Below are 27,037 nucleotides of genomic sequence, written 5' to 3'. Positions count from 1 at the left end.
ATCAGAATTTTTTTTTTTTTTTTTTTTTAAGATTTTTATTTGAGAGAGCGCGCACGAGAGCAGGAACACAAGCAGGGTGAGAGAGAGGGAGAAGCAGGCTTCCCACCAAGCGTGGAGCCCGATGCGGGGCTTGATCCCAGGACCCTCGGATCATGACCTGAGCCGTAGGCAGACGCTTAACGACTGAGCCACCCAGGTGCCCCTATATCAGATTTTTAAATTGCAAACTCATCTATTGTTGCAAAAAGATGATCAGTGATTGTAAGGGGCAGGTAAGGGAGACAGAAAGGGCAGGAGGGAAGAATTTCAAAGGAGCAAGAATATCTTGGAGATGTTGGATAGGTACATTATCTCGATTGTAGTGACGGTCCTTGGTATAGACATATGTCAAAACTCAAATGGCATACTTTAAATATGCACAGTTTATTCCAATTGTCTCTCTATATAAAGCTATAAAAAATTACTTGTCCTATGACCCATTCTTCATAGGCCTACATGGAAAAGTAGCAAGTTAATGCCAGGTGATACATGTTTCCTGGCTGGGGAAAACTACATCACCAAGCATATCACTGGGGGTATAATGGTAGAGACCTGTAGGTGAGGAGAACATCCCAGCCCTGCTCAAATCATTCCACAGAACACTGCACACAATGTTCTCTCCTTGTGTGGCGTGTGGCCAGATGAAGATGGAAAGACAGTTGACTTATACATTAACTAGTCACGTTAATAGCAATCAACATGGTTTATTAATTTTGAAAAATCGCATACCTAGATTTGTCATTTAACTTAGGATCCTGAATTTTCGCTGACGGTTCTTGTAAATCTGAAGAATATTCATGTTTTGAAGTGACTTCCAATCATGAAAATTAAAAAACAAAAATTGTTAAGCTTCTCAAACATTTAAGTATACTACTCAAGTCTTGTGAAAGATTTTTTTTAAAAAGCTGACCTTGTTGTAGGTCATCCAGTTTCAATTTTTCAGGTGAACTATCTGCTGTATTTGTTTGCTGTAGAAAAAAAATTGTGATTCTGAAGTCCCTCTTATAAAATTCTTTTAGAGTCATGTTACATATTCAAGAAAAGCATTTCTACTAAATACTAATATACCAGGCTTTTTATTCATTAGACTTGACTCCTCATGACTGTTGGCTGCTGCTGCAAAAAAATTATTTTTCTGCCCTCAGAAGATTTGTCAGTTCCAAAAACACTATCGTTACACTTCTGTATAATGTCCATGTAATCAAATATAAGAAAACGAGGACCGGTCTGAATACCTGTATATGCCAACAGTACGTTAGGATTAAAAACAAAATGTATAGTACCTAAGAGGGTTACAGCATGAACCAGCTATTACCTCCATTTTATAGATGAGAAGCCTCAGACTCAGTGATATTAACTTTCCCAAGTTCCTATATCTTAGGTCTGACTGCAAATATCAGACTCTTTTCCCTTTATCTTGGTCTTCAGATCCCAAGTGAGGGAATGAGGCAGAGCCAGCCAAGTCACACACTCCATGGGAGAGCCAAGTTGTGTGAAAGAAGAGAACGTATAAACATGTCAGGCAAAAGTGATCTAAAGGACAGGATGGTCCAAAAAAAATGGAGAAATAGCTGGTTAGGGGGAAAAAAATAGACTGCAAGCCAGGAGAGGTGACTTCCCCCTGTCAGCATCCTGGTAGACACAGTTCAGAATCTTATACCCAGCATCCCATACTCACAGGTTCAGACTGGTCATTTAAGGGGAGAGTTATTGGGCAATGGTCATCTCTGGCATTCATTAACTCTGCCAGCTTGGTGGATTCTTCTTTCTGGTCTATACACAGAGAACAGAGCATTAAAAGTGTTAACAATAACCACGCACCACAGTGAACACATTCTCCAATTGCTCTTCAGGGGAGCCCACACTGCAGGTACATCGCCATCTATTGGTAAGATCTGGTAATTACATCCTACGTTAAACTCCCAAATCCAAAATCTGTGGGCACTTTGAGAAACAGCTTTGGGATGTAACTCCCAATAGATACAGGATCTGTTCAGGGTCAGCCTTATAGGTAGCTAGGCTCTTCCATGCCCCCATCTTCTGCCTCCAGCCATGACTATCATTTTTTCTCCTTTGTCATTTCCAACTGACCCATAAGACAATGTATTGGGTAGGGAAAATGATTCAAGGTGGCTACCAACTTCGTTCTCTGCAGGTACAATGGCATATTTAACACTCTCATGCACCACAGGCTTGCAGTGATCTCTTCCAAGTAAGGTTTTATTGTCTTTAAAAAGGAATTCAGAGTACAAAATGTTACTACCCAGTTACCTGTCTCTCTTTCAAGGCTGCTAAGAATGTCAGGGTCTTCTTTCTCAAGTTTACCAGAAAGTCCTGAGGAGCTTCTTGTCTGGTCAGGCAACATCTGAAATGTAAGCCAAAATCCCCATGACCTTAAAAGAGGAGTAAACTCTTAAAAATTTTGTTAAGGAGAACTTAAGGCTCAGAACACAACAAACATAAATTAGAAGAAGTTAATCTTACTGCCAAGTGTAAATAATAAACCCAAAGTTAAAAGCCCTTCCTTATACAGTTAGGTAATTTTAAACACACAAAACCCTTCGTCAGAGGCAACAAGGGGGTGAGGGGAGGGTATGCTTCCTCATCTGGGAGGAGAGACTACTTTGTTTGTGAAGGAGCTCCTTTCTTCTAGACTTAATAAATCTTTGTCCCTTTCTCTACATGGCTTGCTCTTGAATTCATTCTCCCATAAAACCAAGAACCCTCTTGGTGAGGAGCTGGAGGCCCTCCCTCTTGGGGCCTCAGCCAGTCGAGCATCAGTGTTAGGCCAATTCATATGTAACATGATTTTTTTTTTTTTTATTAAGTGACTGATTCTACTCTATTTCTCATCCTCATCCATGAAATGGTCTTTTCATGGGGTGAGTCTTCAGAAACTCTACTGCAGAGCACTTTATAGAATATAACAGGTCTTCATACACAACTCAATACCAAAAGGAAATGGGCCCTAGGCTTCTTTCCTCTGGTCTCTGACCTCTTAATTCAACCTTCTAATGGCCACTACCACAGTATCTTAGGTCTTTTTGTCACAAGTATCTTTGCTCTGTCTGCCATCAGTGATAAAGGCATTGTTTATTTTTTTGTTGTTCTTTTTAATAAAGGGTGTAAATTTTTTTTTTGTTTTTATAGATTTTGTCAGAGCACGCACCTGCACCAGCAGGGTGAGTGGCAAGCAGAGGGAGAAGCAGACTCCTTGCTGAGCAGGGAGCCCGACACGGGACTTGATCCGAAGGCAGACACTTAACCAACCGAGCCACCCAGGCGTTCCCAAGACACTGTGCTCTTGTATATAAATAGGACACAGTATAGTTAGTGATATGGAGGCCACAGCAGTCTAGAAGATGTGCAGACCATTTCACCTTAACCCCAGGAGATAGAACTTCAGTGAAACTCCCTAAGAGATGCTATTTCGAGTAATTCCCCCTCAGTTCTCAAGGGTTGGAGAGAGAGAAGGAAATGCTAAGAAGGCCACAGCAAGTATCCTCAAAACTTCAGGAAGAATGTGGTGAGGTTGTGATGTTATCCTAGAAAATTTAACTGTTCGCAATAAACGGGATAAAGCATTTTGAGGTAGAAAGAGGCTTTGTGTCCTACATAAGGCAATAATATATGAAAAGAACTGGGATTAGAAGCCAGATTTTTCAATTCTTATTACATGATGTTCCGAAGATCAAGTTATCAGCTGGAGCAAATATTCACATCAAAACCCAACAAGGAAGTTAGATAGGGAAACATACTAAAATATTTGCAAATAAACAAGAACTAAATCTGCCACCTGTTTATCTTCTCCTAAAGCTTCAATGGAAGCTTGTGATATGTTGAATTGCAAATCAAAATGGATTTCTATTTTCATCACTTCTTTGTTGCCAATATTAATAGGCTTCTTCAGGCAAATAATGAGGATCTTCCTATTTTCAGTTTCTAACAAAAAACAAAGTATACATATGCATATCAACATACTAAAAAATTATAAGATTCTATAATTGTAAATAACTGCACTGGGATATTTGTCAACTGTTTAGATTTTTCTGCAATAAGATAAAAAGAAATTAAAGTTACTTTGAAATTATTTTTGTTAGACACACATTTGTGCCTGTATTTATACATGCAAATACCCACAACATGATTATGTGGTTGATCTTGTAAAGATAGGAAGTAACTTACCTTAGAAGCAAAGCACTGGAGAGGATTTTGACTTCTATAGAATTCAATCTGATTTGTAAGGAGCATTTTTTGAACACAAAGCTTTCACCTGCAGCAGGTATTTTACTCCCCAATATATTAGACACAACATTCATTCTCATTATCTCAGATGTCACTCACTGCTAAAAATTCAAAATAAAAATCACTATTCCCCATACGCAAAAATGGAATAATCCTCCTTCATTTCAATAGACTCCACTTAAGGAGGAGGCACCTGTGTCTCAGATGATAACATTCTCCTTGAGGGCCTCCTACCAGGACATAGCTCTCTGACAAATAGTAATTGGTTTTGGCAAACAGTTTAGACCAAAATTCATAAGGAGTTCAACAATAAGCCACAGTAACTACAAGCTGAGTCACAACCTGCAGGAGAGCAAAGAGTAAACTGCCTGAAAGAACAGGCAAAACTAAGGGTCACAGATTGAGGAGAATGAAGAGAAGATGGAGACACACATGGGTCTGGATGTGTGGCCCCTAAACACCTGAAACATGGCTAGTGCAAACTGCTATGTGCTATAAGCATGAAACACATAACCAGTTTGTGAAGACTCACACAAAAAAGAGCAGGCAGAACAGCTCACTTTTTATAGTGATGACATGCTTAAATATTAATATTTAGGATATATCAGGTAAAATACAATATGTTGAGATCTACTTTTTACCCTTTTCAGTAGGCTACTATAGAATTTTTAACATGTATCTGACTCAATGGCACCACACATCCCACCCCTGCATTCTCCTGAAGACCGGCTCACTCTAATATGCCCTTGGCTGGAGCCCATCCAAGGAGGCATCACAAGCCTAGCAGCGTGCAAGCAGCCTCAAGAGCCACTATCACTCCAAAGTGACTCCTGCTCTACGGAGAGAGAAAGATAACCACATATACCAGTCCCACTGTGGGGGAGTCGGGGGCAGACATCTAGTCTGACTGCAGGCCCCACCAACCAATGAAAGCTTCTCAAGCTACAATAAGGGGAAAGTGCCCTGCACTTTGGTACCATGCCATTTCACAAACCCCCGGTCTGACTCAATTCAAGCCCAAGGCTGCCCCAAATAGGCCCACTAAAAACACAGGGACCAAAACCTGCCACAACAGGGAAAGAGAACCACTGCAGACAACTGGACTGAAGGCAAATGTGGCTTAGCCACCACAATAGGACACAGGCAACAAATAAGGGGGATACTCATGAAGTATCAGATTCCAGTGAACAGGGGACATTGCACTGCAGGGCACTACAGGACCTCTTCTTCATAAGGCCACTACTTCCGAGAGCAAGAGACATAGCTGACTTTCCTAACACATAGAAACAGACACAGACAAAATGAGACAGAGGAATAAGTCTCATATGAAAGAACAAAATTACAGCAAGAGCTAAATTAAATAGATAAGTAATATTCCTGATAGAAAATTTAAAGTAATGGTCTTAAAGATACTCCTTGGATTTGAGAAAAGCATTGGAGACCTCAGTGAGACCATCAACAAAGACAAAAAAACAAAGAACCAATCAGAGATGAAGACCTTAACAACTGAAATTAAAAATGCAATAGATGGAATAAATAGTAGATTAAAAGAAGCAGAAGATTAGATCAGTGACCTGGAGGACAGAGTAATGGAAAGCAATCAAGTGGAACAGGAGAAAAATAAAAAATGAAAATAGACTAAGGTAACTCAGCAACACCACCAAGTGTAACATTCACATTATAAGAATACCAGAAGGAGGGACACCTGGGTGGCTCAGTCAGTTAGGCATCTGCCTTTGGCTCAGGTCATGATCCCAGGGTCCTGGGATCAAGCCCCACGTTGGGCTCCCTGCTCAGGGGAGAGCCTGCTTCGTTCTCTCCCTCTGCCTGCCGCCCTGCCTACTTGTGCTCTCTCTAGCTCTCTGTCAAATAAATAAAATCTTTAAAAAAAAAATCTATTAAAAAAAAAAATCCCGGGAGAAGAGAAAAAAGGGGACAGAAAATCTATTTGAAGAAATAATAGCTGGAAATTTCCCTAATCTGGGGAAGGAAACATATCTAGATCCAAGAGGCATAAAGTCACCAACAAAAATCAAGCCAAGGAGGTCCACAACAAGATACATGATTAAAATGGCAAGAAGTAGTGATAAAGAATTTTAGAAGCAGCAAAACAGTTACATACAAAGGAAACCCCATGAGGTTATTACCTGATTTTTCAACAGAAATTTTACAAGCCAGAGAGAGTGGCATGATATATTTTAAAGTGCTAGAAGAAAAATCTTGCAACCAAGAACACTCCATCCAGCAGGGCTACCATTCAGAATAGAAGGAGAAATAATTTCCCCAGAAACAAAAGTTAAAGGAATTCATGACTACTAAACCAGTCCTACAAAAAATGTTAAAAGACGCTGAGTGGAAAGGAAAGACCATTAACAGTAAGACAAGTGGGAAACGCAAAAGCAGTGAAATTAAGTACATCTATACAACTCAGTCAAGGGATTCACAAAACAAACATAAGAGACCATCACCTTAGTATAGATTACTATATGTATAAGATGTTCTAAACCTAATGGTAAACAAAATAAAAAATAGATTTATAAAAAATAAAGAGAAAGGAATCCAAGCATACGACTCCAAAAAGCCAGCAAACTGAAAGAGCAAGAGAAGAGAACACAGAAGAATTACATAAACCATAAGACAAATAACAAAATGGCAATAAGTACATACCTCAGTAATTCTTTGAATGTAAATGTACTAAACACTCCAATCAAAAGCAGGTGACAGAATGGATTAAAAAAAGCAAGACACATCTACATGCTGCCTACGAGAGACTCATTTCAGACCTAAAGACACACGCAGATTAAAGGCAAAGGGATGGAAAAGTATCTGTCATGCAAATGGATGCGAAAAGAAAGCTGAGGTAGCAATATTTCTATCAGACAAAAGAGACCTTAAAACAAACACTTGCTCTTTCTGCACTCTGCTTTGACCTCCTTGTGTGGCCCCTGGAGGATCTGAGGAATGATGTTATGAATGCACATTGTTGAGGATAAAGAAGAAGTGGTATATACACACAATGGAATATTACGCAGCCATCAAAAGGAATGAGATCTTGCCATTTGCAACGACGTGGATGGAACTGGAGGGTGTTATGCTGAGTGAAATAAGTCAATCAGAGAAAGACATGTATCATATGACCTCACTGATATGAGGAATTCTTAAGCTCAGGAAACAAACTGAGGGTTGCTGGAGTGGTGGGGGGTGGGAGGGATGGGGTGGCTTGGTGATAGACATCGGGGAGGGTATGTGCTATGGTGAGTGCTGTGAATTGTGCAAGACTGTTGAATCACAGATCTGTACCTCTGAAACAAATAATGCAATATATGTTAAGAAAAAAAAAAAAAGAAGATAGCAGGAGGGGAAGAGTGAAGGGGGGAAATTGGAGGGGGAGACAAACCATGAGAGACGATGGACTCTGAAAAACAAACTGAGGGTTCTAGAGGGGAGGGGGTGGGGGATGGGTTAGCCTGGTGATGGGTATTAAAGAGGGCACATTCTGCGTGGAGCACTGGGTGTTATGCACAAACAATGAATCATGGAACACTACATCAAGAACTAATGATGTAATGTATGGTGATTAACATAATAAAAAATTTTAAAGAAAAAAAAATGAACGCACATTGTTGAGAAAAGATGGTGGTGGAATAAGAGGACCTTAGGCTTATCTCATCCCACAAAAATGACTAGGTAACTATCAAATCATGCTAAATACCCCAAAGATTGGCCTGAGGGGTGGACAAACTCCACAACTAGAGAGGGAGAAGAAGCCACACTGAAGGTGGGATGTGTGGCTCCCTGGTGCCGTGGAGGGGAGCGAGCCATGGTCTCAATGAAGGGCAAGACAGAACACACAGGGAGCACACAAGGGAACATTTCCCCAAAGCCATTGGCTTGGAAAATGAGAAGGGCTGAATTTTGTGAGGTCTGACAACCAGCAGGCCTTAAAGCCTGGAAGTTTTAAACGTCACTGGGCTTGGATGGGATAGAGCCCAGAGGGCACTGACTGCTTCTGGAGAGAAGGCAGGAAAACAACTTGGGGGCAGGCTCCATCAGTTAAGCATCATCCGACTCTTGGTTTCAGCTCAGGTCATGACCTCACAGTGGTGAGACTGAGCCCCACATCGTGCTCCATGCTCAGCATGGAGTTGGCTTGAAATTCCCATTCTGGTAATAAGTACCTGCCCTCCTTCTCCCAATTTTTTAATTGTGGCACAAAACATTTACCATGTTAACCATTTTAAAATATATTGTTTAGTATTATGTATATTTATATCATTGTACAACAGATCTCTGGAATTTTATCTTGCTAATCTAAAACTCTACCCATTAAATAGCAGCTCCCCATTTCCTCCACCCCCCAGTCCCTGATAACCACTACTCTACTTCCTATCACTTTAATTGAAATATACCTCATAAGTGGAATCATACTATTTGTTTTTCTGATTAGCCTATTCACTTAGGATAATGTTCTGAAGGTTCATCCATGTTGCAGCATATGTCAGACTTTCCTTCCCTTTTAAAGCTGAATAGTATTCCATCATACATATATACCACCTTTTTTTTTTTTAGATGGACATTTGGGTCACTTCTCCCTCTTGGCTACTGTGAATGATATTGCAATGAACATCAGTATGCCAATCTTCCTTCAAGTCTGCTATCTAGAAGTGAAATTGCTGGCTCATATGGTGATTCTATTTTAAAGTTTTTGAGTAACTATTTTTACAATGAAAAAACCAGGCAAGTAATTGAATCTAAAGTCACAAATGAAGGAGTCCCCAACCTTGTGCCCTGCATCCTGGCCCTGAGTAGTGTTCCTTCCACCACACTCTACCATCTCCCTCCTACCTCAAAGGACAAGGTCTGCTCTAGAATCAGAACTAAATGTGCGGTAGTTCGGAATTATCTTACCTGTTATGCTGAAATTAATCACTGCTTCCTTCAAAAGTCTTACTGAGTCCCACAGAGCACTCTTGGAAAAAAATAAGTTACATTCATGAGCACGTAACATATTTGCATATTAACAATCGCTAAGCACTTAGGTTTAAGTAGGAATCAAACACAGTTACCTTAGTGTTGTTTATATAAAAAGTTACACTCTGACTTCTGAGGTTGAAGTCTATCCAAAATTTCTCTAGTTTTTCATCTTCTGGTTTCCTCATCTGTAAGATAATTTCATCATGAACTGTATACATATCCTGTTAAAGGGTCAGAGGGAAATTATTCCACTAAAAACAACTTCTGCTTTTCTTGGAAAAACACTACTTTAATATTATAGGAGGTCTTTATTGCCTTACTTCTGCAAAACAGGAGGAAGGTCTTAACTTTATATAACTAAGCTCTTTCTGGAAGAAAAAAAAAAAAAACCACCTTAGCTTAATGTTTTTTTACCATTTTTATTGTTATGTTAATTACCATATATTATGACCTCACTGATATGAGGAATTCTTAATCTCAGGAACAAACTGAGTGTTACTGCAGTGGTTGGGGGTGGAAGGGATGGGGTGGCTGGGTGATAGACATCGGGGAGGGTATGTGCTACGGTGAGCGCTGTGAATTGTGCAAAACTGTTGAATCACAGATCTGTACTTCTGAAACAACCTTAGCTTAATGTTTAAAAGATGTTTAAATGTGTCAGAGGACTCTATCCACATAAACCTTTTTCCCCCCAGACTCATGAGAAAATAGTCCTGTGTTGAAGCAGAAACAATCCATACTGCATAGGGATGGAAACTTCGAGAAGGAGGTATTATCAAATATAAGTGATTATTTGCTATCTACCTTACTATATCCATTAAAGTAGAGCTAAGACTTGAAGATTTCAAATTACCTTCATTTTAATTGATTGCAAAATAAATATGTGCTTATAGTAAAAAAGCTTCAAACAGTATTGTGTTTATAGAAACAGTAAAGGTCTCCTCCTCTGCCCTTCAACTTCCCATAGATACCTTTCCAGAGACACATTAACAATGCCTTTGTTTCCTCCCAGATGTTTCCTAGACATCAGAAAGTATATGAAGAGTTTTTATACCTTAAGAATGGAAAAAAATAGACCACTTGCTTTTATGAAGATGGCATTTCTTAGACATCTTTCCATCATATATGCCTACTTTTTACAACTATATAGAGTTGAATGAAGGTTTTAACCTATAATGTATGCTACTGGAAGCCAGTTTAAGGGCCCTGATTGAAGAGGATAGAAATTTAGAAGTAAAACAAAACAAAACAGAAAACAAAAAAACCAAAAACCTACCACCAAGCAGATACTGGAACCTTCAGATAACCAGAAGAAAAAAAGAATAGAGATACAGAAAATCAATCAGGCTACTAAAATCAGTCCTAGGGAGAAAAAACTTGTGGCATAGTCAGGGGTTAAAGGCTCAGCTCCCAGAGGCCAAGAAACAGCCTCTAAACCCAAAGCAAAGAAATGTTTGATTAGGACATTTTGAAGACAAGGTCCAGGAACCCTCAACTGAGTCAAGGTTTAGAGGTCTTTGAAAAATTTATCCCCTGTGGAGATGATGTAGGTTGACCTTGTTCATTTAGAAACCAAAGAAGATGGTAAAAAGAAACTGCTCACCCTTAAACTATAAAGTACAAGGTAGAAGTATCTAGTGAAAAGAGTACCCCCTATTTCTATGGATAAAGTGGGGAGCATCAAATGGATGGAAAGAAGCAAGGGAATTGCCCTTTTCCCTACAATACAGACATGAATAATAGTACCCATTAGTAGGGTAAAATAATGCCAGATTTCTGTAATAGAGCTCATGAACACAGTATCAACCCTAAAATTCCTGTATCTGGAATATTATATTAATACTGGTATTAACAGTAGGGCCCTTAAATTTATTAGTAATGCATCCCAGTTATGGTAGGAGAGAAGACAAGTGAAGAAAGGCTTCAGAACTGAGGTCTCTAAAAGTAAGCTTCCTTTTCTAAAAAGCCCTTTGTAGGGAGAGCAGTTTGGCCTAATTATGTATACCTAACTTAGGGTCTATGAGACCCATATATACCCCTCACAGTCCCCAGAGACGAACATACCTCGTGCCCATCAGCAAAGGCAGCAATACACGGAAATGAATAGACCCTGCAAAACACGTGACAATGTAAAAAAAAAAATATATAATTGGGTCAATCCCAAACACAACCTACAGATGTGCTATAATGAGCATTTTTATCTAGGTTATGCTATTAAATCTCTTTGCACAAAGTATGGAAGAGGGTCTCAAACTGCAAATGGATACTACTCTGGGTAGATTTCTAGTCTCCATCTGGCAAGTGTACAAGCCAAGTGTAGTGGTCTACAAGCCAGGCTTACTGGTACTGTATCTCTGCCGGGTTGCTGGGCAAGATTCCAATGAGGAGTGAATTTAGCAAATTCTCAAGAACTTTGTAACAAACCTATCCCCACCGACTTCATAAAATCTCCCAGGAAACATGTTAAAAATATTCCAAATCATTAAGTAAATATGCTAAAAACAAAAAAGCAGATAGAGATCATTTTTAAACACATACAAATGAATCACTATGGAGAATGGATCTAATCTCCTGATATTTCTATTCAATGGATAATAGAGTAGTGATAAGTTATGTATCTTCTATTCTCTCCTGAAATAAAACATATCCTAGATTTCTAATATTAGACATTTTCAAAATAAGACTAGTCAATAAAATGATACCCAGAGACATACTTACCTCCTTTCATCTCCAAGTCTGTTGTTTAGGTAATTGAGAAACCGTCTACTATCCTTCAAAGAAATAATGCAAACTTTAAGAAAAAAAGTTTTAAATATTTTTACCAGCATTCAGACACTAGTGTTTGCTTCTAAATTCCCAGGATCCAGTAACATCACAAGGTTCCACCAAGATTCATTATTACAGGTTAATTAAAAATACTTTGTATTAGAAAGAGGAAGCTTCAGACCCAAATTCTGGAAGGAACCCCCAGCCAGGAGATTTTCAGCTGAGGAATGCTTTAAGTCTCCAAAGGTTATGTGCACAGTTACATTTCACTGGGTTAAGAGGAAAAGAAATACATTTAACTAGTGACCTAGATTATAGTTTTGCTAACCCATTCGCATCTATCTTGCTAACATCTGCCCAGAACGAGCCAACCCACAAACCCATAAATTTATCAATTTTGGGGTTATTCTGGGTGCATTATCCACTGCCTGTTTTCTTTATGAGGAGTTTTCTATTTCTATTCCATTCCTTCCTGGTTTCTCTCTCCTCATACAGGTTCAGAGAATAAGGATTATTTTTAGAGAGTTCCGCTGACCAGAAGCAAGTAAGAAGGTAAATTTGTTACCTCCAAAATACTAAAGCTGAACAGACACTGACCCAGGCTTTTGTTCCTTTTCTTAGGGAGGACTGGCTATTGTAGTCCATCCTTACACTCTGCATCTTTATGCAGCACTAAATAGACAGCAGTAATGTAAGCTTTGACCTAAAAGTAGTTCCATTAAGAAGTCAATGGCTCTGGTGGGGAAAGGATTTGAAAAATGTTACTTTTGACCTATTTTCATGAAATTTCCCTGACCATGAGAGAATGACATAGAGGGGAAAAAGGGAACTAACCTCTGAGTTTAACATCCCAGGCATGTTGGTTTCTCTCATTCAGTTCTCACAACTTTATGGTGGGTTTTATTCCCATTTCACAGATAATGACACTAAGGCTTTGTACATCAACTACCTTACCGAAAGGCATACATCATGTAAGTCAGGGAGTAGTACTCAAACCTGAGCCTTATGGTCTTCCAATTTAGATCAAATTCAGTACTGGCTAAACAACTACTACTTATCTGGTAGTCAATATTTTTAATAATATATTTTTTAAATTTTTATGTTAATCACCATACATCATTAGTTTTGGATGTAGTGTTCCATGATTCATTGTTTGTGCCTAACACCCAGTGCTCCACGTAGAACGTGCCCTCTTTAATACCCATCACCAGGCTAACCCATCCCCCCACCCCCCACCCCTCTAGAACCCTCAGTTTGTTTTTCAGAGTTTTAATAATATATTTACAATTTCAGATTTAATAAAATTCTAATTGCATAGCAGTTTTGACCAGAAAAGCTTGGTTCAACATGAGCATGGTTATTAAGAATTTTACCTTTTCTAAGGACCTAACCTTCATTTTAGGAACTTTTAGAAAGAATAGGAAAAATATTTTAGCCATTTTAGGATGGAGGTGAGTATGCAGCAAAGCTACAAGCTATTTTTGTGCTATTTGGGAATACAGTCACCGTGAGCCCAGATTGCATGGAAAACACTGGATATTATTATTCCTCTAAAATAGAGAGGCCGAATGGCTCAAAACACAACTACCTATAATACTCCCCTGCAACTAGAACACCCCATGCCAATTTCAACCTCCCCTCATTGCCCCAGCTGCTCTGTGCTGAAATGCACATTTTCTCTTCCAGTTCTCCCTACCATCTGAGATGCACTGAAAATTGCTCTCCACTCCATGACATTTTCTTGGACTGGATCCACCATATTCACATTGTCTCCAGTCCAAATTACCTTAAAAAAAGTTTTATCTGTACGCCCATATTTGGTGCACAGATTTTCTGTTCATACAGTCCTCAGATCATTTCACATAAATGGGAAACAGGAAGCTTAAGAATAGCTACTTATTCACTTAAACCATTTCTTAATTTAAGAAAAATTCCTCCCCTGAGCCCAGTGTTGAAGAAAACACTGAGGAGATTTAATAAGTATTGGTTAAATGGACTTTTGATGACCAGGAATCTCACCGTCTCAAATTCTCGATCCTTAATTTCTTTGAAAGCTTCAGCAATGACATCATCTTCAAACCACTCATGGACAAGCTCACCCCTTGATTTTTTCAAGGTCAGCCTACACAGTGCTTCAGAAAGAGCAACCTGCTGGTCATAATCTAGAGATTAAGAACATGGTAGATCATTCTGGGATGGGCATAAAGCAAAAGAAAAAAAAAGGGGGGAGTTCTACAGATTAGCACTTGTTCCAAGAAATTCCATCTTAGAAGATTAGCATTGTACATTACAGTTATAAGCAGTAAGATGTACCCTAGAGCATTTTACTTAAATTCAATATTTAAGAAACATTAGCAGAAAATCTAAATAGGCCAGCATGTAACAAAACATACTTCTGCACTTTTATATTAAAACATCCATCAAAAGCAACTCAAACAGGCTTAAAAATATTTCTATTACAAAAATAAGATAAATTATGATATTTCATGACTGATAAAAACTATGTATAACATGTTTAAATTTCAAATGATTTTAAAAGTAAAAAGCAAGTTGCAGCTGGATACGTACAATTGGAGGACATTTACAGAATGCTTTTAAAATATGCAAAACAATGTATGAAGTGACAAATCACTGAATTCTACTCCTGAGACTAATATTACACTATATGTTAACTAGAATTTAAATAAAATTAGAAAAAAAATAATGTATCTTGTTTATGAATATGTAGAACAAAAGTAGAAAAACATACTTTTGAATGAAAAACAAATCCAAGAAGGATTACCTCTACTAATGGATCGGAAAATGGGATCAGGGACATGTATACCAGGGGCTTTACCTGTAACTGATTTTACTTAAAGATGAAGTAAATGTGGCAAAATGATAAAATTTGACTAGGCTGGTTGGTGAGGAAATAAGTATTCATGAATTATTCTTTATGGCTTTCAGCATGCTAAAACTTTTCATAATAAATTAAAAATGAAGTGCTATTCCTATTTTCAACTTGACCATAATTTTTACCCATAGTTTTAAGATGCTCACAAAACCCTCAAGAGTCCAATATGTAATACACTAATATTTAAAATTCTAAACACTTCTTACCACCCACAGTCAAGATTGTCCTTGCCAGGTCTCTCCTGAAACATTTAGATAAATTACATTTTATTGAAATGTACATAAAACTTTACTATATTGGTATTAAAATTTTAAACCAAGATGTATATTTTTAATATTTTTTAAAGATTTTATTTATTAGGGGAGAGCACATGCATGAACTGAGGGGAGGGGCAGAGGGAAAGGGAGAAGCAGACTCCCACCTGAGCAGGCAGCCCAACACAGGCTCAATCCAGGACCCTGAGATCATGACCTGAACCAAAGGCAGATGCTTAACTGACTGAGCCACCCATGGCCCCCCACCATGATGTGCATTTTTGAAATTTCAAATTCATCATCAGAATTTCTTAAATGTCAAGAATACATCTTTATGGAAAAATTATTAATGACTTAAATGTACTTTTTAAAAGAAGCTAGAGTTATTATACATTCAGAGGTTCTATTTTTCCTTCTGTAAAGTGAATTCAATTGGAGGATGTCTGAAGATTATCAAATGCTAAGATTCTGGAATTTTATAGTCACCTCACCAACTTCCATGTATATATTTTTTGTATAATCTTTTTAAAAACATAGTTGATAACTGGAAGAAATACTACAGTAGGTGCTGTCTTTCCAGTGAGCTCTTGAACTGCTTTGAAAAACTGATAAGTTTATTATTTATCATGTAATAACCTAACCCTATTACATTTAACAACAGACTCCCATATCCTATATTCATTTAACAATTTCAACTAAATGCTAACAAGTATGATACTGGTCTCTTAATGTCTGAAATAACTCCCATTTTAAAGAATAGATTGGCCAAGAAATCTCGTAGTTCAGTTTCTCATAAATAGATTGATTTGTTACTATTAAAAAGAAGCCTTAAAATAGTACCACTGCTTTGTGCTTGCAGACTTTACATCTAACCTGAAGTCCAGAACATTCCAGACTTTCTATAACACACAAACAATAAGGCAGGATCATAGGATTAGTTTGAAAACTTATGAGAAAACATCAGGTCAGTTGTTCTCTAATTCTAAATATAACATTAAGAGTAATGATTAAATTAATGTAGTCAAATATTTTTAAAGAAATATTCAGTAGAAAAACTGCATGCTGCAAACATTAGTTAAATGGACAAACATGAAAGCAGTGGGCTCCATGCTCACCATCACTTCATTCAGGCCTACAATAGGACAAGCTTGGTTGCCCTTCCTCTCATCAGTCATGGCTGCTTGTCACATGAATGATGGCATGCCACAATACATCAATGAGGCTGGTTAGTGGTTAATTCAGTAACATTTAGTTTCAAATTTTAAAATGGGTGCTGGTTTTACTCTTTCCATGGCCACACATTATAATTTTACCTCCAAATTTCAATGTCCCAAGAACTACATAATTATAACGGTCATCAAAACACAAAAATCCACTGTTTTTCCATTGTTGAAAAGCAATACAAATTACACTGGCATAGCTAAAAGTTGGTAGCCTTTGAGAATTTGCTACTTAGTAACAAGCTCATCACTTTCAGTGGGTTGCTTAAGTCAACCTGTATAATAACTATCAATCAAGGGATTATGGTTGGCTCCATTTTAGTGAGCAAAGGGGTGGCAAAACCAGGATTTGGAGCCCAGCAGTCTGGCTCCAGAGTCTGTACTCTTAACATTCTCTATGAGTCACTAATTTAACTCACATTCACAGAGAAAACAATAACCTATGGCCCAAGAAAGCATCTCAACTCAAAAACTTGATAAACATACTACTAAAGAAGAACTTAGCAAAGTCTAGCTTTTTCCTTTACTCCTCCTTCGCTGCTTAGCACAATGCCTGTATACAGTAGGCACACATTTACTGAAAGAAGCAATGAAGGTGTTAGGTCTAAGGAGAACAAAGACAGAGGTAGTACAATCCAGAGAGGTTTGACCCTTACATCATCCCATAATCAAGTACAAGGTCACTTACATAAGATGACGTGGGCCTTCCAACAAGGACAGTTGTCTTCGCTCTTCCCGAGGCACGGCACGCAAAATGGAGTTCAAAGTTTTCAAAGCCTGGAGTCGGAGAAAGTATTTACAGGGAAGAAACATGGAGGCCTATTGCACAACCCTCTCTAAGGTCTTTAGAGCAGCTGTTATCAGTTTTGTTATTTGCAACTCACCTCCTGCTGAATGAAATGATTTACAGTCTTTTCTGTCACCAGAAATCCTAAGGTAAATATGAAGGAATCCAACATCTGAATTTTCCCTGAAAGCATAATTTTAGAAGAATCAAATTGATGCTAAAAAGAATAAGGAAAGGACTCCCACAAAACAGGAAGTGGCAGACTGGAAAAGCCATGAGAGCAATAACCATTTTAGAAATTAAAAGTCTGGGCAATAAAACAGGGACAAAATACACTTGCATTGCATAGACCCTCAGTGAGGAAAAGAACAGCATACACAAAGTGTGACTGTGTGTGATTACCCTATCTTAAGCAAAGCTACTTTTTTGTCCAGACAGATATACAAAGAGTAGCTACTGCACAGTTTTCTGTTCTTACATTGTATGTTTTTTTAAAATAAAAATTTTGAGGTCTTATGCTAACAGAAGTAAGGTTTGAACAAAGTATTGGCCTTTATTAAACAGCATAATTATGGAAACTTCAGTTATTTATAGGTCAGTACATAGTAAAACGAATGGGTATGAGATTATCCTCTATGCTAATTAAACTGATTTCATTTATGCACATTAAGATAAAATGACAGTATACACTTACGAAACGTACAAAAATTTATGGTAAGATCCTAGCATTACTTTCATAGGTTCAAATGTGCAATTTTTATATATGGATTATTCATCACATGTCATATTTACCCCCCATAGAACTCATGAGATTGTAGGAACCCAAAACCAGAAAATAGAAGTAAAAAAAGATTCCTCTTCCATTAAAAAAAAGCCAGATTGATACTGCTGAATGATCTCTGGAAACCAGAAATTTGGCTAGGAGCTATGCCAACAACTTGCCTGCCAGTTTAAAACTTGAAGATTTCAACACAACCCAGATGGACAGAAGATCCTTAAGACATTTATGTACCCTGTTAGTTAGCAAATATCAGGTGTCAGTCTTCTCATTTACATAGTAAAGAAAACAAATAGAGCCCTGCAAAAGGGAAAGAGGAACACTGCCATTAAGTAGCAGAAAAGGGACTTTTTAAAAAGTGCTTACCTCAGGAAAGATTTAAGAAGCACATGACTTATCACAAAAACATAAAAGAACACGAATTCTACAAAAGAGTCCCCACCTTCAAAGAGTCAGCATAATAACCTGGCCTGAGACATGGCAAAAAAGTAGCTGTTTCAAAACCACCTGGGGCATACACTGAAGAGATTTATTTACTAATCTCAGAATATGTGGTGGAGGAGCAGGAATCTTTAGGAGACTTCTCCAAGAACAAAAATGCTGGTGGGCACCATTGCTGTTCCTCTCCCTCAGCTTACATAGCTGGACAATTATGGGAGCCTGCGGTGACACTCTCCTCCAATCTTGCTAGCACCACATGCCCCACCTCCAATGCTCCCTTATAGACCTGCCCCATCCAACCCACCTGCCTCAGCAGCCATCCCTACAAAGTCGCTCCTACCCCACCACACCAAGCAAGCTGCCCCAGTGGGGACCAGCACCACTCCAAAGTGACTACTGCCCTGGAGAGGAGGAGGAAATAATCCCACACACCAGTTTGCCCACAGTTCTAGCAGCCAAGCCTTTTAGCCAATCACACAGGGAGAAAGCCCGCTATTAGGTGTGCTTGCAACAAAGAGGTTGGTTGCAGATACCTAGTCTGACTGCCAACCCCGCCCACGAATGAAAGCCTCTGAGCCACACGGGGAGAAAGGCTGGTCATCTGATATACTCACACAGAGGTGCTAATTCCAGACAACTAGCCTGACTGCTGATCCTGCCCACCTATAAGCCCACAGAGGCCTTACATAGGCCCCTCAATGCTGCATGGACCAAACCCTGCCCAGTGCACCCACAGTAGGCAAAGTGGGTCATTGCAGCTAACTGGGCTGAAAACAAACACAGCTAGACACAACAGAAAGGTATACACAACCCACATAGGAGACACCACTAGCTTGTGTGGTTCTGATGACTAGAGGGCATGGCACTATAGGGAACCACTGAACTTCTATACAAGGCAACTACTCAAGACTAGGAGACACAGCTGTCCTCCCTAACACAGAAAAAGATAAAGTGAGGAAAATAGGAATATGCCCAAATGAAAGAACAGGACAAAAATCACAGCACAAGAACTAAAAGAAATGGAGATAAGCAATATGATAGAGAATTCAAAGTAATGGTCACAGAAATACTCACTGGACTTAAGAGTGGATGAGAGTGAGATCATCAACAAAGACAGAAAATATAAAAACAATCAGATGAATTCAGTAACAAGAACAAAAACTAAAGGGAATCAATAGCATATTAGAGGAGACAAAAGAACAGCTCACTGATCTGGAAGACAGGGTAATGGAAAAGAACCAAGCTGAACAGCAAAAGGTGAAAAATGATAGGTTAAGGGAACTCAGCAGCATCATCAAGCATATAAAATTCACATTGTAGGAATCCCAGAAGGAGATAAGGGGTGGAAAGTTTATTTGAAGAAATAACTAAAAAACTTCCCTAAACTGGAGAAGGAAGCAGACATCCAGATCCAGGAAACAGAGATCCTAATAAGATGAACCTGAAGAGGTCCACATCAAGACACATGAATACCAAAAATGGCAAAATGGAGTAAGAGGATTTTAAAAGCAGCAAAGAAATAGTTACATATAAGGGAAACCCCACAAAACCATCAGCTTATTTTCCAGCAGAAACTTTGTGGGCCAGAAGGGAATGGAATGATCTATTCAAATTGCTGATAGGAAAAAACCTACAACCAAGAATACCCTACCCAGCAAGGTTATCATTCAGAATAGAAGAGATAAAAAGTTTCCTAGACAAAAGCTAAGGGTGTTCATCACCCCTAAACCAGCCTTATAAGAAAGGTTAAAGGGAATTATCTGAGTAGAAAGAAAAGGCCATAACTAGAAGAAAATAAGAGGAAAAAAATTCACAGTAAAAGTAATCATATAATTAAGGTAGTAGATTCAACTATAAAGCCAGTTTGTTCACACACAAAAATAGTAAAATCTGCTATATCTACAAAAAAACCAGTCCAGGATATACAAAATAAGATGATGCAAAATATGACATCATATACAGAAAATATGGAAGGGGGATGAAAAATTAGGTGCTTTTAGAATGTGTTCAAACTTAAGTGACTATCAACTTAATAAAGACTGCTGTATACACAAGATGACATATGAACCTAATGGTAATCATAAATCAAAAACCTCTAATACACATACACAAAAAGGAATCCAAGCATAACCCTAAAGAACGCCTTCCAAGCACAAGGGACGAAAGCAGAAGATACAGAACTACAAAAACTGAAAAAGAATGAACAAAATGTCAATATGTACCTGCAATAATTACTTTAAATGCAAATGGACTATTTCCAATCATAGGGAAAATGGAGTGTAAGAGAACCCTAAGGTGACCTCATCCCACAGATAAAAATGGATAACACTCAACAGCATAAATAACCCAGAAAAGAACCTGAAGACTGGCACAACAGACTCCACAAAAGTATACAAGAGGCCATATTGGAGAGAATAAGAAGGGCAGTGGGGAGCAAAACTGACTGTAGCCTTTCATGGGGTGTGAGGAGCCCCAGAAATGGAGAGAAATCACACCAGGGATCCCACACACACAAAAAAGATGAATCCCCACAACAGCAGGGCACACACAACACACATATGGGACACCTCCTGAAGCACCAGGTTCTAGTGAAGAGGGGACACTGCACTGCAGGATAATACAGAACCTTTCCTTCATAAGGCTTTTATTTTTAAGAGCAGGAGACATAGCTGACTTTCCAAACACAGAAACAGACACAGAATTAGACAAAATGAGACAGGAATGTCCCAAATGAAAGGACAGGTAAAGACCACAACAAAAGACATAAGCAAAGTGAAGTAATATGCCTGATAAAAAATTTAAAGTAATGATCATAAAGATACTCAATGCACTTAAGAATGGAGGATATCAGAGATATTAACAGAAAGATTTAAAAACAAGACAAAACAAAACAGACACCAGAGGGGCCCATGGGTAGTGCAGTTGATTAAGCATCTGACTCTTGCTTTCAGCTCAGGTTGTGATCTCAGGCTTGTGAGATCAAGCCCTGCACTGGGCTCTGGGCTCAGCATGGACTCTGCTTGTGACTGTCTCTCCCTCTCTCTGCCTCTCCCCCCACTACATGCATGCACATGCACTCTAAAATAAATAAATCTTAAAAGATGAAAGAACTGGAGATGAACACAAATGAAATTTAAAAATATACTAGATGGAATAAGAGGCTAAAGGAGAGGAGCCAGTTAACAACATGGAAGACAGTAATAATGGAAAGTAATCAAGCTGAGCAGGTGAGGAAAAAAATTAGACAAAATGAGAACAGACTTAGGGAGCTCAGTAACCCCATAAAGCATAATATTCACATTAAGAGATCCCAGAAGGAGAAGAGAGAAAAGGGATCAGAAAAGTCTATTTGAAGAAACCACTAAAAAATTTCCCTAATCTGGGGAAGGAAACCTATCCAGATCCAGGAGGCACAGAGAGTTCCCAACAAAAATAAACCCAAGGAAGTCCACACCAAAACGCATAGTAATTAAAATGGCAAAATGTTGTGATAGAGAATTTTAAGAGCAGCAAAATAGTTACATATATATTAAAAAAAAAAAAAACATAAGGTTATAAGCTGATCTTTAAGCAGAAATTTTTTAGGCCAGAGGAGAGTGGCATGATATATTCAAAGTGCTGAAAGGAAAAACTTTGCAACCAATGGTACTTTATCCAGCAAGGCCATCATTCAGAATAAGAGTTTCCCAACTACCATCACCACGAAACTTGCCCTACAAGAAATGATAACAGGGACTCTGAGTGGAAAGAAAGACTATAAGAATAAAAGAAGGAAGCACAAAAGCAGTAAAAATAAGTATGCCTGTAAAAAAATCAGTCAAGGGATTCACAAAATAAAAGGATGTAAAATAGGGCATAGCAGGGGTGGGAGGAAAGAAATAAAGAATGGGTTCAAACTTAAGTGACCATCAACTTTAAATAGACCACTGTATGCAGATGTTATATACAAACCTAATGGAAACCACAAATCAAAACCTAGTAATAGATATACTTAGATTCCTTTCTAGTTTTGACATATCACTAAAGACAACTAATTGTGAGAGAAGAGAGCAAGAAAGAACACAGAAAAACCATAAAAATCACAACAAGTAACAAAATGGCAATAAATACATACCTATCAACAATTACTTTGGAGTGTCTAGTCCATTTATATTCAATGAAAAGACATAGGGTGATGGAATGGATAAAAAAAAAACAAGACCCATCTATATGCTGCCAACACACTCATTTCAGACCTAAAGATACCTGCAGATTGAAAGTGAGAGGATGGAGAAATATTTATCATGCAAATAGATGTAAAAAGATGGGCTAGCAATACTTATACAGGAAAAAATAGACTTTAAAACAAAAGCTAATAAGAAACCAAGAAGGACACTATATAATCATAAAAGGAACTATCCAAGAAAACATAACTATAAATATTTATACACCCAACATGGTAGCACCCAAATACATAAGTCAGTTAATAACAAGCATAAGGGAAGTAATCAATAGTAATACAATAGCAGGGGACTTAACAGTCCACTTACGTCAATGGACAGATCATCAAAACAGAAAAAACAAGAAAATAGTGGCTTTGAATGACACACTGGACCAGATAGACTTAATGGATATATTCAGAACATTCTATCCTGGAACGCTTGGGTGGCTCAGTTGGTTAAGCATCTGCCTTTGGCTCAGGCCATGATATCCAGGTCCTGGGGTCAAGTCATGCATTGGGCTCCTTGCTCAGCAGGGAGCCTGCTTCTCCCTCTGCCTGCCACTCCCCCTGCTTGTGCTCTCTGACAAAATCTTAAGAAAAAAAGAACATTGAATTCTAAAACAGTGGAATATGTATTCTTCAATGCACACAGGACATTCTCCAGAATAGACCACATATTAGGCCACAAAACAATCCTCAACAAATTCGAAGAGACTGAAGTCCTACCATGCACCTTATCTGAAACTAGAAATTGGCCACCAGAAAAAAAAAAATCTGTAAAGAGCACAAATACATGGAGGTTAAACAACATGCTACTGAACAATGAATGAGTCAACCAATAAATCAAAGAAATAAAGGCAGGTGAAAATGAAAACATAATGGTCCAAAATCTTTGGGATGCAACAAAAGCTGTTCTAAGAGGGAAGTTTATAGCAATACAGGCCTACCTCAAGAAAAAATCTCAAACATAACCTTATATCTAAAGGAGCTAGGGAATAAACCCAAAACAAACCTAAAACCAGAAGTAAAGAATAAATATTAGAGCAGAAATAAAATACTAAAAAATAGGGCAGATCAATGAAACCAAGAGCTGGTTCTTTGAAGAGATCAACAAAATTGATAAACCTCTAGCTAGACTCAAACAGTAACAGCAACAAAAACCCACACCCAAACAAAATCACAAGTGAAATAAACAGCACAGAAATACAAACAATGGTAAGAGATTATAAAAAAATATGCCAACAAACCGAACAATCTAGAAGAAATATATAATTCCTAGAAACATAACCTTCCAAAACTGAATCGGGAAGAAATAGAAAATTTGAACAGACCAATTACCAGCAATGAAATTGAAGTAGTGATCAAAAAAAATTCCCCCAAAAAACCCAAAATTCCACAACCAGATGGCCTCATGGGAGAATCTACCAAACATTTAAAGAAGAGTTAATACTGGGGCACCTGGTCAGGTGGTCAAGCATCTGACTCGATTTAGCTCAGGTCATGATCTCAGGGTCCTGAGATCAAGCCTGGTGATGGGCTCTGCACTGGGCATAGAGCCTGCTTAAGATTCTCTCTCCCCTGTCTCTCCTCCCAACCCACCCCCCACCCTGACTCACACTAAAAAGGGGGGGGGGGGGGAAAGAAGAGTTTACACCTATTCTTCTCAAACTATTCCAAATAACAGAAGAGGAAGGAAAACTTCCAAGTTCATTCTAGGAGGCCAACATTCCCCCGATACCAAAACCAGATAAAGATACCACATATACCCACAAGTGTGAACAAGCCAATTATCTCATGAACATGGACACAAAAATCTTCAAAACAATATTAGCAAAGTGAAACCAATAACACATTAAAAAAAAAAAGTCATTCACCCTGATCAAGTGAGATTTATTCCTGGAATAAAAGGGTGGTTCACTCTTTTACAAATCAATGGGAAATAAAAACATTTTAATAGATGTAGAAAAAGCATTTGACAAAGTACATCCATTCATGATAAAAAAAAAAAAAACCCTCAAGAAAGTAGGTTGAGAGGGAAAACACCTCAACATAATAAAGGCCTTTTATGAAACACCCAGATCATACTCAATGGGGGAAAACAGAGCTTTTCCCCTAAGGTCAGGAAAAAGACAAGGATGCCCACTTTCACCTTTTATGTAACATAGTACAGGAGTCCTAGCCACAGCAATTAGACAACATAAAGAAATAAAAGGCATCCAAATTGGAAAGGAAGAACTAAAACACGGTATTTGCACATGACAATACTCTATATAGAAAACTCTGAAGACTCCACGAAAAAACTAGAACTGATAAATCAACTCAGTAAAGTTGAATAAAAAAAAAAATCAGTGTACAGAAATCCATTACATTTCTATACAATGAAGCAACAAAAAAGAAACATTAACGATCCTATTAACAATTGCCCCAAACAAAATACTTAGGACTAAACTTAAGTGGTGAAAGACCCATAATCTGAAAACTAAAAAATACTGATGAAAGAAATTGAAGAGGACAAGAACATATGGAAAGGTATTCCATGCTTATAGATTGGAAGACTCCTAAAATGTCCGTAGTACCCAAAGCAATCTACAGATTTATGCAATCCTTATCAAAATACCAACAGCATTTTTCACAGAACTACAACAATTCTAAAATTTGTATTGAACCACATGAGATCCCAAATCACCAAAGCTACCTTGAAAAAGCTAGAGGCATCACAATTCCAGTTCAAGTTATACTACAAACTGTAATAAACAAAACAGGAGGTAACTGGCACAAAAATAGACACACAGATCAACAGAGAGTAGAAAGTCTACAAACAAACCCATGATCATATGGTTAATCTTTGACAAAGGAGGCAGGAATATGCAATGGGAAAAAGATAGTCTAGTCTTTTCAACACATAGTGCTAGGAAAACTGGACAGCTACATGTAAAAGAATGAAACTGGATGACTGTTTCACCATACACAAAAATAAACTCAAAATGGATTCAAGACCTAAATGTGAGATCTGTAATGATAAAAACCCTGGAAAAGAGCATAGGTGGTAAGGCCTCTGACATCAGCCATAACATTTTTCTAGATAGTTCTCCTGAGGCAAGGGAAACAAAAGCAAAACTAAAGCACTGGGACTTCATCAACATAAAAAGCTTCTGCACAGTGAAGGAAACAACCAATGAAACTAAAAGACAACCTACTGAATGGAAGAAGATATTTGCAAATGACATATCCAGTAAAGGGTAATGTCCAAAATATATAAAGAACTTATACAACTCAAATAATTCAAAGCTAGTCATAGAAAGACAAATACCATATGATCTCACTTCTATGTGGAATTGAAGAAAAACAAAGGAAAAAAAAAGACAAACTAAAAAAACAAATGCTTAACTACAGAGAACAAACAGGGTAGGTGGGCAGGGGGATGGTGAAATAGGTGAACGGGATTACGAGTATACTTATGGTGAGCACTGAGTCATGTATAGAATTGTTGAATCACTATATTGTACACTTAAAACTAATATAACACTGTATGTTAACTATACTGGAATTAAATTTTTTAAAAGGGCAGAAAAGCTGAAAAAAATAAAAAAAATTCACAAATTTTCAGGCTACAAAAATATGTAGAAGTCTGTTGTGTTTCTACACTAATAATGAGCTAACAGAAAGACAAATTAAGAAAATCCCATTTATAATTGCATTAAGACACTTAGGAATAAATTTAACCAAGGAGGTGATAGACCTGTACTCTAAGAACAGTAAGATATTAACGGGAAGAAAAAAAAAAAAACTGAAGACACAAATAAATGGATATACTGTGCTCACAGACTGGAAGAATATTGTTTAAATGGCCATACTACCCAAACCAATCTACAAATTCAACGCAATTCCTAGCAAAATACCAATGGTATTTTTCACAGAACTAGGATAATCTTAAAGTTTGTATGGAACAAAAAAAAAAAGAAAGAAGAAAAAGAAAGATACCAAATAGCCAAAACAATCTTGAGAAAGAAGATGGAGGTATCATGCTTCCAGATTTCAAACCATATTACAAAGCTACAGTAATCAAAGCAGTATGGTACTAGCACAAAAATAAATGCATAGTGCAAAGAACAGAACACAGAGCCCAGGGATAAACTCCCACTCATCTAGTCAATCTACAACAAAGGATGCAGGAATATACAAGGTGGATATTGGTGAGGATGTGGAGAAAAGGGGACACTTGTGCATGGTCGGTGGGAATGCCAACTGGTAGAGCCACTCTGGAGAACAGTATGGAGGTTCCTCAAAGAGTTACAAATACCACATGATCTAGTCATTTCACTACTAGGTATTTACTCAAAGAAAATGAAAACACTAATTTGAAAAGATATGCACCCCTATGTTTATAGCAGCATTATTTATAACAGCTACACAATGGAAGCAACTCAAGGGTCCATCAG

At 38.0% G+C, this 27,037-nt stretch overlaps 1 protein-coding gene across 1 annotated transcript in view; it reads right to left on the bottom strand.

Annotated features, from left to right (window-relative positions):
- Positions 1 to 27,037, bottom strand: part of SYCP2L (synaptonemal complex protein 2 like) — a 112,661-nt gene that overhangs the window by 76,236 nt on the left and 9,388 nt on the right. Inside the window, exons 4-16 of the mRNA XM_027604104.1 lie at positions 17,276 to 17,361; positions 17,080 to 17,168; positions 15,124 to 15,158; positions 14,044 to 14,186; positions 11,977 to 12,029; positions 11,323 to 11,368; positions 9,351 to 9,443; positions 9,193 to 9,253; positions 3,836 to 3,981; positions 2,311 to 2,404; positions 1,718 to 1,812; positions 950 to 1,007; positions 769 to 850 (exon numbers count right to left, since the gene is read on the bottom strand). Coding sequence (XP_027459905.1) covers positions 769 to 850; positions 950 to 1,007; positions 1,718 to 1,812; positions 2,311 to 2,404; positions 3,836 to 3,981; positions 9,193 to 9,253; positions 9,351 to 9,443; positions 11,323 to 11,368; positions 11,977 to 12,029; positions 14,044 to 14,186; positions 15,124 to 15,158; positions 17,080 to 17,168; positions 17,276 to 17,361 — 1,081 coding nt within the window. The remainder of the gene's footprint in view (positions 1 to 768; positions 851 to 949; positions 1,008 to 1,717; positions 1,813 to 2,310; positions 2,405 to 3,835; positions 3,982 to 9,192; positions 9,254 to 9,350; positions 9,444 to 11,322; positions 11,369 to 11,976; positions 12,030 to 14,043; positions 14,187 to 15,123; positions 15,159 to 17,079; positions 17,169 to 17,275; positions 17,362 to 27,037) is intronic.

Source organism: Zalophus californianus, chromosome 7 (genome assembly GCF_009762305.2).
Source record: "Zalophus californianus isolate mZalCal1 chromosome 7, mZalCal1.pri.v2, whole genome shotgun sequence".
NCBI classification, from domain to species: Eukaryota; Metazoa; Chordata; class Mammalia; order Carnivora; family Otariidae; genus Zalophus; species Zalophus californianus.
The sequence above is the reverse complement of the archived record's forward strand: the minus strand, read 5'-3'. Positions and strand labels throughout refer to the sequence as shown.